This window comes from Cucurbita pepo, chromosome LG13 (genome assembly GCF_002806865.2).
Source record: "Cucurbita pepo subsp. pepo cultivar mu-cu-16 chromosome LG13, ASM280686v2, whole genome shotgun sequence".
Classification (NCBI taxonomy): Eukaryota; Viridiplantae; Streptophyta; class Magnoliopsida; order Cucurbitales; family Cucurbitaceae; genus Cucurbita; species Cucurbita pepo.
In genome coordinates this window covers 8,297,152-8,314,005 of record NC_036650.1, presented here as the reverse complement: position 1 = coordinate 8,314,005, position 16,854 = coordinate 8,297,152, and the positions used below count along the sequence as shown (strand labels likewise).

General features: G+C 39.2%; 3 protein-coding genes across 6 annotated transcripts; all 3 read right to left on the bottom strand.

The window, feature by feature from the left end:
- Window positions 1-576: 576 nt before the first annotated feature.
- LOC111809265 (proline-rich receptor-like protein kinase PERK8) lies at window positions 577-6,062 on the bottom strand. Its single transcript, XM_023695698.1, has 9 exons — window positions 5,650-6,062; window positions 4,178-5,452; window positions 3,627-4,034; window positions 3,353-3,439; window positions 2,690-2,760; window positions 2,233-2,309; window positions 1,924-2,071; window positions 1,155-1,316; window positions 577-1,068 (listed from the first exon to the last, which is right to left on the bottom strand). The coding sequence occupies exons 2-9, from the start codon at window positions 5,319-5,321 to the stop codon at window positions 799-801; spliced, it is 2,367 nt and encodes a 788-aa protein (XP_023551466.1). The 5' UTR covers window positions 5,322-5,452; window positions 5,650-6,062; the 3' UTR covers window positions 577-798.
- Window positions 6,063-7,655: 1,593 nt separating this feature from the next.
- On the bottom strand, window positions 7,656-10,099 carry LOC111808695 (probable endo-1,3(4)-beta-glucanase ARB_01444). Its single transcript, XM_023694834.1, has 2 exons — window positions 10,017-10,099; window positions 7,656-9,955 (listed from the first exon to the last, which is right to left on the bottom strand). The coding sequence occupies exons 1-2, from the start codon at window positions 10,033-10,035 to the stop codon at window positions 7,749-7,751; spliced, it is 2,226 nt and encodes a 741-aa protein (XP_023550602.1). The 5' UTR covers window positions 10,036-10,099; the 3' UTR covers window positions 7,656-7,748.
- Window positions 10,033-16,514, bottom strand: LOC111808696 (protein trichome birefringence-like 19). Of its 4 annotated transcripts, XM_023694835.1 has the most exons (4): window positions 13,871-14,002; window positions 11,321-11,847; window positions 10,499-11,254; window positions 10,033-10,125 (listed from the first exon to the last, which is right to left on the bottom strand). In XM_023694835.1, the coding sequence occupies exons 1-4, from the start codon at window positions 13,884-13,886 to the stop codon at window positions 10,102-10,104; spliced, it is 1,323 nt and encodes a 440-aa protein (XP_023550603.1). In that variant the 5' UTR covers window positions 13,887-14,002; the 3' UTR covers window positions 10,033-10,101. The 4 variants fall into 4 exon arrangements, with proteins under 4 accessions (XP_023550603.1, XP_023550604.1, XP_023550606.1 ...); XM_023694836.1 differs by lacking the exon at window positions 10,033-10,125 and having other exon boundaries at window positions 10,386-11,254; XM_023694838.1 differs by lacking the exons at window positions 10,033-10,125; window positions 10,499-11,254 and adding an exon at window positions 15,717-16,512 and having other exon boundaries at window positions 11,747-11,847; window positions 13,871-14,517.
- Between the last annotated feature and the right edge of the window lie 340 nt (window positions 16,515-16,854).

Sequence of the window (16,854 nt, the reverse complement as noted above, 5' to 3'; positions counted from 1 at the left end):
AAAACAAAAATCACATTTTCTCATATTTGTTCGCATTTGAGTTAAAAAATAAAAATTAAAAAAAATCCAATTTTTATTTTTACAAAATTGCAATAATTTTAGCATGGTTGACCTAACACCTCGTCCCAAATTTTGACTAAATTAGTATGATGGGTATCGATGATCGTGTACTAATTTTTTTCTCGTTTTCACAAATTTTTTTTATAAGAAATGTTTCGTTCTCCTTTGTAACCGACGTGGGATCTCACCATCCACCCCCATTGGAGTCCCAGCGTCTTCATTAGCACATTGCTCGGTATCTAACTCTCATTTTCACAATTTTTTTTTATAAGAAATGTTTCGTTCCCCGATGTGGAATCTCACCATCCATCCCCATTGGGGGCTCAACTTCCTCGTTGGCACACTGCTAGCAGATGTTTTTTTTTTTTTTGGGCTTTCTGTTCTGGATTTCTCTTCAAAGTTTTTAAAACGCGTTTGGAAGAGATTCCATGCCATTACAAGGAATGTTTCGTTTCCCTCTCCAACCGACATGGGACCTCATATTCTATTTCTCATCCCAGATAAGAAAACAAAACGAAATCTTAAACTCAAATCTCTCGGCCCTTGAAACTAAACAAGATATGGGGAAGTAAATTCATCCCAAAAATCAGACATGATGCCAAGAAAGAATCATTCTTCAAAATTCATATACTTACCACTGATAATAAATGAGCAGAGATTTACAAAGAATTGAACGGTAGGACCTGATTCCAGCTCCAAAATCTGCAACACATGTAAAACGAGCTTCATACACACATATCAGACGTGCCGGGATCGATTATTAGGCACCGATGGACTTTGATCTCTCGATTCTCTACTCCAGCTACTCTGACTTCGACTATGACTTCGACTCCGATCTCGATCTCGATCGGAGTAACCATAACTGTAATCTTGACTGCCAAAAGCCATTCTCTGAAACATTCTAATCTGAGCAGAATGTTCAGCTGAATCAAACACTTCACTCTGCCCAGGTTTCACCCCATTTGAAAGATCTGACATTTCATCTAAAGAGTCTAGAGCTCTCACCACCTGATGCCAAAACAGTTCATCTTTATCTTAGTTTTCTTTTCCCTCTAAGTTGGAACTTTTATGAATGATTTGAAGATGATACTAACCTGACTCATTCTTGGCCTCTTTACGGCTGAATGACGAACGCAGGCAGCAGCTGCTTCGATCATTCGGAACATTTCTCTGTCGACATAATTGTTGTCTAGCCTTGGATCCACCAATTCTTCAAAGTTCTCATCCTCAATAGCTTGTGCCAGCAGCGGTCGAGCCTGCAGTTTCCATGGAGTTTAATGCACAAATAAATTTCAACTCACGTACTTGGTTTGATTCTTCCAAAAACTCGTAATAGTACGAGTTACCTTACCCCAACCGGAGTTACTAATTCCTTTCTCATGGTATATTGAGGCATATTATGCATTATCAAGCCAAAAGAAAAGATTAAAAAGATATATTGTAACAACACAGGTCTCTGTTACACATCGCCGTCAGTCTCACGGTTTTAAAATGCGTCTACTAGGGAGAGGTTTCCACACCTCTATAAGGAAGGTCTTGAGAGAGTTCGATAATTCAACACTCCGAAGATCGAATACCCATTTCAGCTTTCTTCATTATTGCTTTGTTTCTTTTTTATTCTTTTAAAGAAGCAAAAATAGAGGTGAGATCCCATATCGGTTGGAGAGGAGAACGAATCATTTTTTATAAGGGAGTGGAAGTCTCTCCGTAACTAATGTGTTTTAAAACATTGAAAGGAATCCCATAAAGGAAAACTTAAAAAAGACAACATCTGCTAACGTTGAGCTTGAGTTGTTACAAGCTTCAGTCTTACAAGTTGCCTATTTATATAGCAAGAAAGAAGATAAGATAGAGACGACTTACCCATTCAACTAAGCTCTCATCTCCTAGAGGCTGAGAAGAATCTACAGACTTGCGACCAGTAATTAACTCCAAAAGTACAACCCCAAAAGAGAAAACATCAGATTTATCGGTCAATTTCCCACTTGTTGCGTACTCTGGCGCCATGTATCTGAACAGATTAAGCGTTGTTGTTTGAAAGTTTTAAAGAAAAAATAAGCAAGAGTAAGCCAGCACTTTAGTACTTAAAGCACAGCTATCAAGAAAAGAGAGTGCATAAGTATAGCAACTTGCTCCTAAGAAAATGAAACATGAGTACTCTTAGTGACATACCCAAAGGTTCCCATAACACGAGTCGTTACATGAGTCAGTGAATCCAATGCCAATTTAGCAAGCCCGAAATCTGCGACCTGTTAGCGGTAGAGCACACGATATCAGAAGCAAACGACGAAGAACTAAAAGTGCAAACAGTTGGGGAAACATCAGACTACACCTATCACGAGCTTATGTTAGTCCTCAAGAAGTTCAATCAAATCAGATAGCTATCACTAAATAAAATCCTTTCCAGCCCAAGAGAAAAATGACATGGCCATTCCATCAGAATGTCTGATGATATGAAAAAAAAAATTGTGAAGGCCTGTGATTGATGGGGCAGGCAATCTTTTTGCTTGTTGATTGTAATCTCTATGTTTATAATGGAAAATGCTTTGGTTTTTTCTCAGTGATTCACAAACTATAGTTTTGGTGGCAACAATTGCCACAGCATCTCAAAAGAATTCTAGCAAATTACCTGAGCTTCGAAGTTGATATCAAGCAGAATGTTAGACGATTTAATATCCCTGTGAATAATGCGTGGATGACCTGGTAAGAATCACCATAATACTGAGAGGAATAGTTGAAAAATATTTAGAGAAGTCAAAGAAGAAATCAAATGCTTGGAGAGAAGACCTACGGTTACTAAAATCTAACTAGATTTCTTTCGAATGAAGCACCATAACAAGATATGTTGATGAGGATGATGCAACTACCGGACTAATTCACATCGATTGGAGAGGGGAACGAAACATTCTTTACAAAGGTGTGAAAACTTCTCCCTAGTAGATGCATTTCAAAAACCTTGAGGGGAAGCCCAAGAGGAAAAGCCCAAGAGGACAATATTTATTAGCGGTGGGCTTGGACTGTTACAAATGGTATCAAAGCCAAACACTGGGCAGTATGCCACAACAAGGACGCTGGGCCCCAAAGGGGAGTGGATTGTGAGTTCCCACAACGATTGGAGAGGGAAACGAAGCATTTTTTATAAGGGTGTGGAAACCTTTCCTTAGCATACGCGTTTTAAAAATCTTGAGAGAAGTCTAAAAGGAAAAGCCCGAAGAGGACAATATTTGTTAGCAGTGGGCTTGGGCTTGTTACGAATATACTTTACTGAAAATGTCCAAAGGGAGAAACTTACAATCTTCATGTAGGTAAGCGATTCCACGGGCTGCACCAGAAGCAATTCGAACACGTGAAGCCCAAGCCAAAACTGTCCTGTTTTCACCTAAAATTAAAATTTTCCATCAGTATTGTTGTTGTTTTTCTTTACAAGGGTATTATGCAGCAAACTATGTAGAAAAAAAACATTGAGAAAGCACCACAGTGGGCATGACATTAGCCATTAAGAGACAAAAAAGCAAGATGTAAGAATTCTCAAGACATTTCAACAGCATTCATAAAGTATGTCTTACCGTGCAGATGATAATGAAGGGTATTGTTTGGAACATAGTCATAGACAAGCAATCTTTGATGGTCAGAGATACAGTAACCAACCAAGGAAACCAAATGTCGATGGTGTACTCGGCTAATAATTTCAACTTCAGCTCTGAACTCTCGTTCTCCCTGTCCACCACCCACTTTAAGTTGTTTAACGGCTACATCTCGTCCATCTGCAAGGGTGCCTCTGTACACACAACCAAATCCACCTTCCCCCAAAAGACTATTCAATGAAAACCCACTTGTGGCCTGGTGTAGCTCTTCATAAGCAAACGATCTTGAATTACCTACTCCACCTCCTTCTGATGACGCATACTTGAAATCGCTATCGGTTCGACTTCCAACCACATTAGCTAAAGAATGGGCTCTTAGGAAAAAGGCATCTGGAGATATATGAACATTCATCAGTATTCATAATGTTTGGCAACTCTCCAAATAATTCTTCAAGAGAATTGATGCTGTGGTGCCATGTAGCCCAGGCCAGTACAACAGAACGATATTAAGATTCAGAGTTCAAATGCAGTACCTGAGTTTTGGGAGGAAAAAGGAGAAGGCACGGTGTAAGGGATATTCTTCTTTCTTCTCTTCCGTTTCTGAACAAACCAAATTGCCATGATAACAAGACTCAGCACTAGAACACCAACCACGCTGCCAACTGCCACAAATGTTCCAGTGCTGAAACCCCTTTTACCAGTGGTTGGGGTATTTGTTGCAACACTGGTACCATTGATTATTGGAATTGGCCGTTCTGGTGTAACAGAAGTTGAAGGGGCAACAGGACTTCCCCCTGATGAATTGGTTGGAGAACCAGGATCACTAACTGGAGGAGGAGCAGATGATGAAGGGACTGAAGGAGGGGGCGATGGTACTGTAGATCTTGGTGGAGGGGAGCTATGATCAGGAGGAGGAGGAGATGCCTTGTGGGATGGAGGAGATACTTTCGGTGATTCTCCTGTTGATGAAGGTGGCGTTGGGACATTAGCTGATGGAGGAGGAGAAGGTGAAATAATATCAGGGGGAGGGGGAGGGGGAGTAGAAGGTGGAGGTCTAGGATTGGATAGAGGAGGGGGAGAACCACCTGCTGGTGGTGGTGGTGGCGGAGGTGATAAATCAGAAGGGGGAGGTGAAGCTTCGGGAGGAGGAGGATAGGAAACGGATTGTTTTGGGGGAGGAGGTGATGCAGAGGAAGGTGGTGGTGATGTTGATGAACGTGGTGGTGGAGAGGTTGATCTTGAAGGCGGTGGTGGAGAGGTCGATGTTGAAGGCGGAGGTGCAGAGGTTGATGTTGAAGGCGGTGGTGCAGAGGTTGATGTTGAAGGCGGTGGTGCAGAGGTTGATGTTGAAGGTGGTGGTGCAGAGGAGGATGCTGAATGTGGTGGTGGGGAGGTTGATGCTGAAGGTGGCGGCGGTGAGGGCAAAGATTGTGGAGGCGAAGACGGTGAACCAGCAAGGGGTGAAGGAGGGGATATTGGTGGTGCAGGTGGTGATGCTATCAATGGAGGAGAAGGAGGAGGAGCATCAGAAACTGCTGGTGGTGGTGACTGAGGAGGCGGAGCTGAAGAACTAGAAGATGAAGAAGGAGGTTCACCAGACTGATTAGGCTCAGAAGATGTAGGAGATGAGGAAGATATGGCAGACTCCGCCGCCGGAGAAGGAGAAGGTGAAGCCATAGTCCAATTCACAGACCCTTAAACAAGCACAAAATCCAGTACACTACACTTCCATTCCCGATTCGAAAATCATTTTAAACATAAACTTCACAATGTAATCCAAATCCATATCACCAATCTCATCCAAATCGCTTCAAATTGACAGAATCCGTAGCAAAAACACTGAATCAGTATAACCTAAACGAAGAACTTCAAACAAACTCCAACAAAAAACCATGAAAACAACAATCCTCAAATCTGAACTAAAAGAACACCAATGTCGAGTTCGACAAAATGCAGCAACCACACATCAGTAAATAGTCAGAAACTGAAAAAACAGAGCTCGTACCTATCGCTGAAGCGACGAAATCTCCCTCCGGCGACCAAGTTTCGAAGTTCGAAAATGGAATCTGTAAAGTCCACTCAGTAACCGCAAAAATATTTGGTTCTTCAGTGGATCATAGAGCGGGCGGTTTCAGAAAACGCGGGGGCGACTTGCTGGAGCCAATCTTCAGCTCGCACATGCAGAGGGGGAGGCCAATGAACGGATTAAGCGTTGCTATCAAACCAAATCAAAATCTCTGTTTGCAGTAGCATCATCACTTACCATTTATTTCCATCTACTTTTCATCTTATACTCATACTTTTTTCTCTTCCATCTTTATCACAAAACAAAAAAAAAACAAAAAAACAAAAAAAATTGCTTTATTTCTATGAAGCAATCGTCAATTATTGTTCTTGATCTCTGTTATCTGTTCTTCCGGAAAATGTTCTAAGCCAAGGTTGAGTTAAATTCCTCGTTTAATTCTTCAAACTCAACTTTTAAAAGTGTTTATATGTTTTTTTATATTTTAAAAATTAATTACTCTGTTAAATATAAATATAAATTTTATAAAAACTAAATTTAATAATTTTGAAAAAATATATATTTTTTTATAAATTATGTTCATAGTCATACATATTTAGAATTTAAAAATAATTAATAACTTAATTGTGAAGTAAATTTCAATTTCTTTATATACAAATTTCGAGAAAATAAAATAAAGTAATGACGATTGTTTTGGAATTACTTCTTTTTTTTTTTTTTTAATTTTAAATAAAATTATTCGACTAATATATTTGTTTGGCGGTTATTTCAAAAAAAAAAAAAAAAGTTGGGTAGAGTTTGACAAATAATTTAATAAATATTTGTAATGTAAAATGAAAATAAATAAATAAATAAATAAGACAGTGTTGAATGAAAAAATAAAATAAATAAATATGATTTCTAAAAAAGAAAATCAGTTTCACTTGAATTAGTCAAAAGGAATAAAATATGGGCACTAAATCTGTCCAAAATTTATTTAAATATTAATAATTACTGTTGACCATAATTATTTTATTTCATATATTCAATGAAAATAAAAGATGAATTGAAATGAACTGGAATCAATTATTTGATTCAATTTTACAATTTTGACATTTCCCCTTAAAAGTAAAATTTTAGATTTGAAAAAATATTATTCTATTATCTACTCATTTATTGGATTTAATTTAAATTATTAAAAAAATAAAAAGTGCAAAAGAAATATTCTTGTATAAGAAAAAAACGAAAAGAAAGAAGTCGAGGACTAATTATAAAATGTCAATAATGATTGGGGTGAGACATCTCCCTAATAAGCGCGTTTTAAAAATTATGAGGCTAACATGTGCCAGCGAGTGTGTTGGCCCCCAATGAGAGTGGATTGTGAGATCCCATTACGAATGGAGAGGATCGAAATATTCTTTATAAGGGTGTGGAAACATTGGACACTGGCCCCCAAGAAGAGTAGATTGTGAGATCCCATATCAGTTGGTGTGCCAGCGAGGACGTTGGGCCACCAATGAGTGTGGATTACGAGATCCCACATTGATTGGTGTGTTTTGCATTTGGTGTGCCAATGAGGATGCTAGGTGCCAATGATAAGTGAGCTAAGCCAATTCGTTCTTGCATCGCCTACGGCCAAGCGACGTATACTCGAGCCTTTGGCCGAAGGTTTTAGAAAACGAGGGCAGAGAGAGATTTTTGAAAGAGACGTTATATAAGCAAGCAAGAGAGAAATAACAACGGCTCACAGTATATAACCTTGGGTAGGGAGAAGTTGACAACTAGTCGTATCCCCTATAGTACATTTTGAATCATTTCATGTCTGACAGGTCTAAAGTAAAACACTAGAATATGAGAAGACATAAAGGGTTGGGCTTGTCATGGGCATGCAGACATGGGCAACACGCCTTAAACGAGCATGACCGTGACACTAGACTCCTCTTTGTCTCTTATTAGAGTGTGGAAACCTCGAAACCTCGACTTACTAGACGCGTTTTAAAAATCATGGCGATACGTAACAAGCCAAATCATTCGGAGCTTGATTTTTTTTTATTTATTTATTTATACAACTTGACATTGATCTGAATAAGAGAAATTTGGTGCTAAAGTAGCTGCACTTTGGTGCAGCTGATATTAGCTTCTCCTTCTTTGGGTCTACTATGAACCCACCATAGCAGGTTGGTAAGTGAGTTTCCATCATCAAAAGCTTTCAAGTTCCTAATCTTCTGCAAGGCACCAGCTTTATCATAAACGCTTTCCATGCCATAAACAAAGCCTTTCCATGCTTCCCCAACTCCTTCTCTTCCCAGAGAAGGCAACGCCCAGTTCACAGCCTCTCTCACAAACCCAACATCTGATAGCAGCAGCTCAGTGATGGGCAACATCGGCAGCACCTGAATTCCAAGCCTGCACTCTTTCCATTCACCAGGACCAAACCATAGGCCACTGTCTCTCTTGTTAGACCACAACACTCCCACCAACCTGTTTTCCTTAACAAATTCTTCCTCGTACAAAGCTTGTCCTTCCCTTACTTGCCACCACATTTGGCCTGCTTTAATCTCCAGCGCTGCCAGCGTAGCGCCAATGGATACAAGGTCGGCGTCTCCATAGGCTAGCCCCACCAAAGCTGCAGAATAGTAAGCATTTACTGCTTCACTGATGCTCTCTTGACTCCGGCCATCCATGAACTCAGCCAATCCTGTACCCCAAGAGTGCAATTTATACGCATCAAAACATCTCAGCCTTGGGAACTTTGAATTGGATTGCTTGCTCAAGTTCATGATGTCTGCCATGAGAGCATAAACTTGAGGGCTGTACTTTCTCCCCCAAGCGGGGTCGATTTTCACTAGCACAGCAATGGCATAGAAAAAGTAGCCTAGAGTATGGTGGTGATTGTTATATATTCCAAATCCGAAGTCTGCACCAGAATGAAAGGACCCTTCTTTGCTGATAATTCCACCCCACTTTTCATCATATACAAAGCCATTCCCCTCCAGTGTCCCATTTAACCAAGGCTCAATTGCGCCCATTAGAAACTTTCGTATGTCTGGAAGTACTTGAAGATATCTCACTTCTTCAGCAATCACTGCCAACCTTGCTGCTCTTGCTATCAATTTCCCATATGAATAAGGAGATTTTGTTGTCATAGTTGTTGAATTTAGAGACTCAATATCTTTATCAAGTGCAGAAATGATATCAGTAAAGGATTCTTCCTCTACACCCTTCATTGAATGCCAGCTTACTAAAATAGGTTCTGGTTTCAAAGCCCATGAACTTCCCACCACACCAACCAGCTCACCATCTATACTTCTATACTTGAACTTATCTAAAATGACTACATCATTATCAGTACCTGCTAGGAGACGAAGATGCAGAGGGTGTGCAAGCATGAGCAAATCCCCCCACCCTTTCGTCTCCCATTTGTATTCCAAACAAAATGGCTTTGTAAATCGTACCTCGCCTGAGATGGGGTAACACGAACTAAACCGGTCAAGTATCGGTTCACATTCCGGGTCATTATTTGGCAATGCTGCAATTCTAATGATTCCTGCATATCCCCCAGAAGTAATCACAGAAAGACTATGCGTCAAATTGATGGGAAGCGAGGAGTAAATAATCCATGTCTGATTGTTTTTCAATTTTATTGTGTATTTGGTGAGTGCATTGTTAAAGGAAAAGGAGATGACTTCATGAATGGTGGAGATTGAAAAGGCGACCCCTTTGGAAACTGTGAAAGTCAGAAAGGGGCTTCCCCGGACGAGATAGAAACGGAGGTTGGAGGAAGGAATATCCAAAGTGACATTCAAATCATTGAATGAGGAGATTACATGAGATTTCTGGGGAAGTGGGTCTATTTTATCAGAGGGAGAGATGGTGAGATCAGGGATGAAAACTTGGCATATTGAAGCAGACTTGGAGGAGATTGATGGGTAGGAAACAGAAATGGAGGAGAGAGAGGATTTGATCAAATAAGGATGGATGAACTCAGGTTGGTCGCCATTATTGAGTGTAAAGTTCTGGAAGAAACTGTTTGTAGGGAGAGGAGCTGAGAGGAGTTCAGGGGAAAAGAAAAGTGAAGGATCAGGGAGGACTGTGGAGTGAGTTGAAGGAAATAGGAATGGAGTGGGTTCTGATGGTTTTTGAGAAGGCTCTGGCGGCGGTGACTGGGGGGGCTCTGGTGGTGGTGGAGGTGGAGGAGGAGGAGGAGGAGGAGAAGTTGGTGGTGGTGGTGGAAGGCGCGGCGGAGGAGAACCGCGTTTCCCTTTGATAGCCCGCCTGAGTTCTCTTTCAATCTTCTTAAACATGGAATCTGCAGAAAGATTGAAACTTTTAGTATGATTGTGATTGAGATATACAAGGTATATACTCACTTTTTATAGTTTCAAACATGAAAGAATCCGATGATTGCAAGCTATGAACAGCCCATAGGTGTTTCCTGTCAAGAAAAGGAAGGGATCATGGGATCCTCCATTGCTTTACCTACAAAAGAGATCATCTGTGATTCCTTGAATCTAAGAGAATGAACATGTTGAGTGTACAACAAAATGAACCTATTTTTTGCAACACAATCTACACAGAAGATGCTTTTATTTATTTAAACCTGTTTAGTTAAAAGGTTCTTTTTCTTAATTTGTTCTTGCCAGTGATCTAATTTTGATTAGTCTTGATCCCACTGATTAAAGAATGAACCACAAACTATCCCAACTTTCTAGTTCTTAATGGCCACCCAACAAAGAATCTGGAGTAACTCATAGAAACAAATGCATTGATATTACAGTATGGATCATATGTAAAAAACAGTAATTTTTAACAGAACTCATCTAATACGTTCTCAGTGTGTATCTTTCCTTACTGTTTTCAGTATAGAGAGTAAGAACTCATTCCATGTGTCAATGGGGCCTGGCAAGCACCAGTGCACACAGTCAGCTACATTCTCTTTCCTAGGAGGAGAATAATGGTTTGGATGCCCATCTGGTCTCATCAGCATGGCTTCTGTTGTGTCCAACAGCCTGAATTGCAAGCCTCTCTGCATCCCCTCCTTTTCTGCTGCTTTAAATTCTTCCACCTGAGCCTTATGCAACTCAAACACATAACTTTCCCGCTTCGTCTCTTCCTTTGTAAATGGCCTTGTCCTTGCACAGTCCCCTCCTTTGTTCCATTCGCCATTTTCGAAGTGCGAGGGAGAAAACGTCCTCATTAATGTCACCCCTTTGTAGCCTTTGAGGCTCATAATCGTCCTAAAGGCAGTTTGGAAGACTTTCCCATAGCCATAGTAGTTCATAAGCTGTGTGACATTACTTTTCTGGCAATTGAAACATCCTATGATTCGACCATTTTCGTAGTATACTTGAGGGCGAAAGAACCACTGTCCTGCTGAGAAGACGACGTAGTCGAAAGATTCAATGGCGGAAGTCCAGGATTGATCTGCCTCATCCAAGTATAGATTCATGAGGCTGTTGGAGGAGAAACCATTCTGGTCTGCATCCTTGCTTTTGACCAAAAATGGTGACCAGAATCTTGCCACTGTGAAATTGTAATCAGCAAAGAACCACCTTTTGAAATCATATGTTAGGTTGTATTTAAGAGAAACATCTTCTGGATGAGATCCCTGCAGCATATGCAACAGACAATTAATAAAAGGGAAAGTTTTAAAGTGTTTGGAGAATGAGCTTACATTGGAGAGGAGACACAACAGCGACTGCATATGATTTCGAGCGACCGAGTCTCCAACGAAAGCAAGCGATTTCCCTTTAACAATTTCCAAGAACTGAGCAGAATCAAAGAGAGGAAGCTCACATTCATCTGGCTTCCACCTCCACTTCAAGAATTCTCTGTCTGTTCTTCCAAACTTCAAACAGTTTTGATATTCAAACATCATGTCACAAGTGTCGTTCGTGTAGTATGGCTGCTCAGATTTCGGTACCCAACTGCCACGAAACAAGTCACATTTCTTCTCTAACTCCACTGTCTTCAAGCTGGTGGTGTTTTTCCAGATATTTGGCAGTGATGAAGGCAAGTTCTTGTTTGTAGACAAAGGAGGAATGATGGTAAGAAGAATCAGTGTCAGAGCAAGCAGAATCCCTTTGTGGAAATTCCACAGCACTGATTTGTTTCCACTTGGAGCCTCAAAAGTATGAAGCTTCATGTTGAGATACCAAATGTCTTCACTCATATGTGATATAACTCTCTCATAGCATAGGTCTGAATATATATAATGGTTAATGAAGGTCAATTAACCAATTCAAGTAAGGATTCATACTTAAGCTAAATACTTGAAGCAATCATAGAAATAGTTTCAATATTGAGACACCTCATAGCATTGGAGCTGAATCATGAGCTTGTTGTGTGGTCTACAAGTGATAGAGGCTGTTGATGATTATGTTGGGAGCAGAGTGATAAAAACTTGGCGTAGCAATGAAGGTTTGTCTGTTTAATCATTGCTTCTTTGTAATGGGATATTGATTTTCATTACACTGAGATTTACTGGAATAATGACTCAAATAATGGCTAATGAAGGTCAATGAACCAAGGTAGACTCTGAATTAACAACGTTTGTGAAAGAATAGAATCTTCTTGGATTAAAAAATATAGCCATTGGATTTTAGAATTTACATGCAAGGAGTTGTGATCCTTCTTTTGTTCTTGGCGACATGGCGTGGAGTACAGCCTATATTGTAAGAGCTCAAGTCCACTGCTAGTAGATATTGTCCGGTTTGGCCCGTTATCTCACTTCCAATTCCTATCTTAATAAGAGTGGGACTTTTACTTTTTCCGACTGCAACCAAAAGCTTCTTTTCCGAGTATTTTATTGTATACTATAGTTATGATTTTTTCAGTTTATCTATCTATTGATCAAATAAATAGTCTTTGTTTCTCTTTTCATTTTCGGATTCCTATCTAATGACTCGGGACGTAATTCGGGACGTGAAGAATAAAAAAATGATTTTTTTTCCTTGCTTGATTTTGAAATGTTCTAAACATTTTATCTATTCCACATCTTTCCTAAACTATGAAAAAAATACCAAGTAATTGACAGAAACGGAAAGAGAGGGATTTGAACCCTCTGTACAAAAAACTCGTACAACGGATTAGCAGAGCCAACGTCCTCGTTGGCACACCATCTGGTGTCTGGCTCTGATACTATTTGTAACAGTCCAAGTCCACCGTTAGTAGATATTGTCCACTTTGACCCGTCGTCGTCAGCCTCACGATTTTTAATCGCGTTTATTAGAGAGAGGTTTCCACACCCTTATCGTTCCTCTCTCCAACCAATGTGAGATCTCACAATCCACCCTCCTTGGGGGCCAACGTCCTCGTTGGCACATCGTCCGGTGTCTGACTCTAATACCATTTATAATAGCTCAAGCCCACCACTAATAGATATTGTCCGCTTTGGCCCATTACGTATTGTCATCAGCCTCACGATTTTAAAACACGTCTGTTAGGAAGAGGTTTCATACCCTTATAAAGAATGTTTCGTTCCCCTCCCCAACCAATGTGGGATCTCACAATTCACCCTCCTTGGTGGCCCAGCGGCCTCGCTAGCTCACCGCCCAGTGTGGCTCTAATACCATATGTAACAACTCAAGCCAAGCCACATTACATATTGCCGTTAGCCTCACGATTTTAGACAATGTTTGTTAGGGAGAGGTTTCTATAGCCTTATAAATAGTTCCCCTCTCCAACCAATGCGAGATCTCACATATATAATGCTAAAAAAACACGGAACATTGTACTCTCCTCATATCTCTCATATCTCTCAGGGAAGAGATCATGAAAGCAATTGAAAGGTATATGAATGATTTGGAATGAGTATTAAGTCCATTAGATGTAAAGATCTACACGTATAAAATCTGATGATGGCAACTTGCATAATATTATCTCTACAGAAAGCAAAGGCAAATAACTTGTTCTTAATACTCCTTTCACAATGCTAATTACATACATACAACTTATAAATGAACAATGATACAATTATACAAATCACAAAACAACAACATGAATTCAGAAGTAAAAAAACACCTTCAGGAAAAAGATTGAAAAATGAATAAGAACTGCCTCTTTCCCCATCTAACCAAACTCAAGCCTATCCCTGAATGATCTAATCCCTTCCATCTTCAACATCTCAAGCAAGAAATCACTCCAAGCATCAATGGGGCCAGGCAAGCACCAATGCACACAATCATTATACAAAGTCACATTTTCAGTAGTAGAATGACCGTACCTGCTAGGATGCCCATCCGGCCTCAGAAGCATAGCTTGAGTCGTATCAAGAACCCTAAATTTCAGCCCTCTTTTTCGTCCTTCCCTTTCCGCGGTCTTGAATTCCTCCATCTGAATCATGTAGAACTCCAGATCAGATCCCTCCAATTGCGTCTCATTACTTCGAAACGGCTTCGTCCTCAAGCAATTCCCGCCCTGATTCCACAGTCCATTCTCGAAATGCGACGGCGCGAACGTCCTTAAAATCGTCATCCCTTTGAAATTCTTCAAGCTGTTTATAGCCTTAAAGGCGGTTCGGAAGGCCCTCCGATAACCATAATACATTCCGAGATCGGTTACGTTCGGGAGGAGACAGTAATGGCAGCCGACGATGCGGTGGTTTTCGTAGTAAACCATAGGACGGAAGAACCAGTGGCCGCCGGAGATGATGATGTAGTCGAATTCGTCGATCTTAGTGGTCCATTCTACGTCGTACTCATCCAAGTAGAGATTGAAGAGACCAGTTTTGGTGGGGCCGTCGGTGTCCCCAATGGCGGCTCTGGTGAGATGAGGGGTCCAGAAAATGGCCATGGTGAAGTTGTAGCGTTCGTAACTCCATCTCTTGAAATTATCGTCCGCCGTGTACGACACATCAATCGGATATTCCACCTGAGAAACACCATCTTCCTCAGTCCAATGTCTCCACAATTAATCAAACAAAAATATTTTTTAATTATTAAAAAATTATCATAATTTTTACCGACAACTCGAAAAAAATGAAAAAAAAAATTAATATTTAAATAACTCAATTTCAGTTATTTTAATTTCATAATTACATTTTTCTCTCTCCATTAAATTTAAAAAAAAANTATAATGAAAAATCATGATCCCTACTCACAAGAGCTAATAATTATAATTAGTTTATTTTTAATTATATTTTGGATCAAAAAGTTTTTTTTTTTAATTTAAAAAACAAATAATATAAATCAAATGTTTGTAATATTTAATTTATATTCTGATTTTATTTGCTGCAAAGAAATTTATTTATTTTTATTTTTAAATTAAAGGGTTATTTTAGTTAGATTATTCTTTTGCCAGATGCTGCCATATATGTCAAAAACAAATCAATATTTATTTTTATTACTAAAACTAAAACAAGGAAAAAAAAACTGTAAATAATAAAATATTTATTAAAAACGGTAAATAAGTTAAAAATTCACTTTTCAATAAAATGTTTATTAAAAATGTAAATAAATGGGCTAACAAACATGTACTAAAAAAAAAAATATATATATATATATATATATATATATAATATTGTCTCCGACCCATTTGGACCCACTTATTATTTAAGTGGGAGGGTTAACAAAAATTTAGGCAAAAAATATAATCTTGTCTGGTGACCCATTTATCGAAGAGAGAGGGGAGGGCTAATAAATAAAGAGAGTAGAAAGGCTAAAGAAAATATCTATCTACATGGGAGGGCGATTTAGACAAAGAATATCATTATGATCTAAATGGGCAGAATATAATAGACAAGATGTGTTTGTCGTTCAAAATGGACATCTCTATATATATGAAAGTGGAGAAGAAGAAAAGAATATAGAGATGATAGGCAATGAATTGGGTTTAGAAAGCAAACATGGAACAAAGAATCAAAATTGAAAAAAGGATGACAAAGAGAGAGAGATATATCAAAACTTGATTTTTTTATTTTCAAACATAATATAAAAATAATTCAACTCCTTGTTTAATCATATATCAAAACATGATCTCTGAAAAATAACATTTAGATTTCCGAAACCCAATAATTAATATGACTAATTCAGCATAAATATGAATTTAAAAAGCTAAAAGTTCGATCGTACCCGGGAAATAAGGCATATCAAAGACTGCATTTGGTTTCTTCCAACAGAGTCACCAACAAAAGCCAAAGATTTACCTCTCATAAGCTCAAGGAACTGAGAAGGATTGAAGATGGGAAGGTCACAGTCATCAGGCTTCCATCGCCATTGCATGAAGCCGCCATCAGGGCGTCCATATTTCATGCAATTTTGGTGCTCATGAATGGCCCAACAAGAGGAGCTTGTGTAATAGGGAGCATTGGGGTTGGGTATCCATTCGCCTGTGAAAAGGTCACATTCCTCTTCTTGGATTGGCAATGGCTGAAGCTCTTCACCCTCTTCAATGCTTGAATATGAATCAGATGGGGATTTGGGAGAGCTGGTGAGGAGGAAAACAGAGTAGTAATCTACAAGATTGTATAACAGGGGAATCACTGTGAGTATCACAAGAGTGAACACTATGGCTAATGTTTTGTTAAGGGTGTAGTTTTTCCCCAAGGGAACCTCATTTCCATGGAGATTCATGGAGAAAAGCCTCAGAAATGGTGGAAAAGTTGAAGAGAAACAAAGATGGGGGAAGTTTTATAGTGATATGAGAGAGAGAGAGCAATGATTATAAAATCGAGAGACGAACATAGTCTCGAGATTATGGATCCTAAGATGTGTCTAAACGAGTAGTATGTGTTGTATCCTCGGCATTCTCACTTCTTTCGATGGAGAAGAGGATCAGGATCTGACTTGTATAATTGATACTATTAGGAACAGAATCATTATGGCATTTGATTCGTCGATCTGAGATGTGTCTAAGTAGTATGTGTTGTGACCTCGAAAATCTCACTTCTTTCGATGAAGAAGGGGATCAGTTGGTGAAGGTTATGGCTTTTAGAAAAGTGGGTTATGAATAAAGGGTGATCTAAAGGGTTGGGCATTTCCTTGGCTGTTCTTTTGCTTTATAATAGGCAAACTCATGAGCCAAGTTTCTTAACCATTCCCTGATGAATAGCGAGAGGCATTGACTGAGCTAAAAAAAAAAAGGTGAAATGTAAAGAATAAAGCCTTGAAAAGTTCAGACAATGGCAAGGGAGAGAGGCTCCATGAATGATAGATTGATTCAAACCCAATTTCATTTGGATTTTCCTTCACAAATAATGCTCTTTTTTTG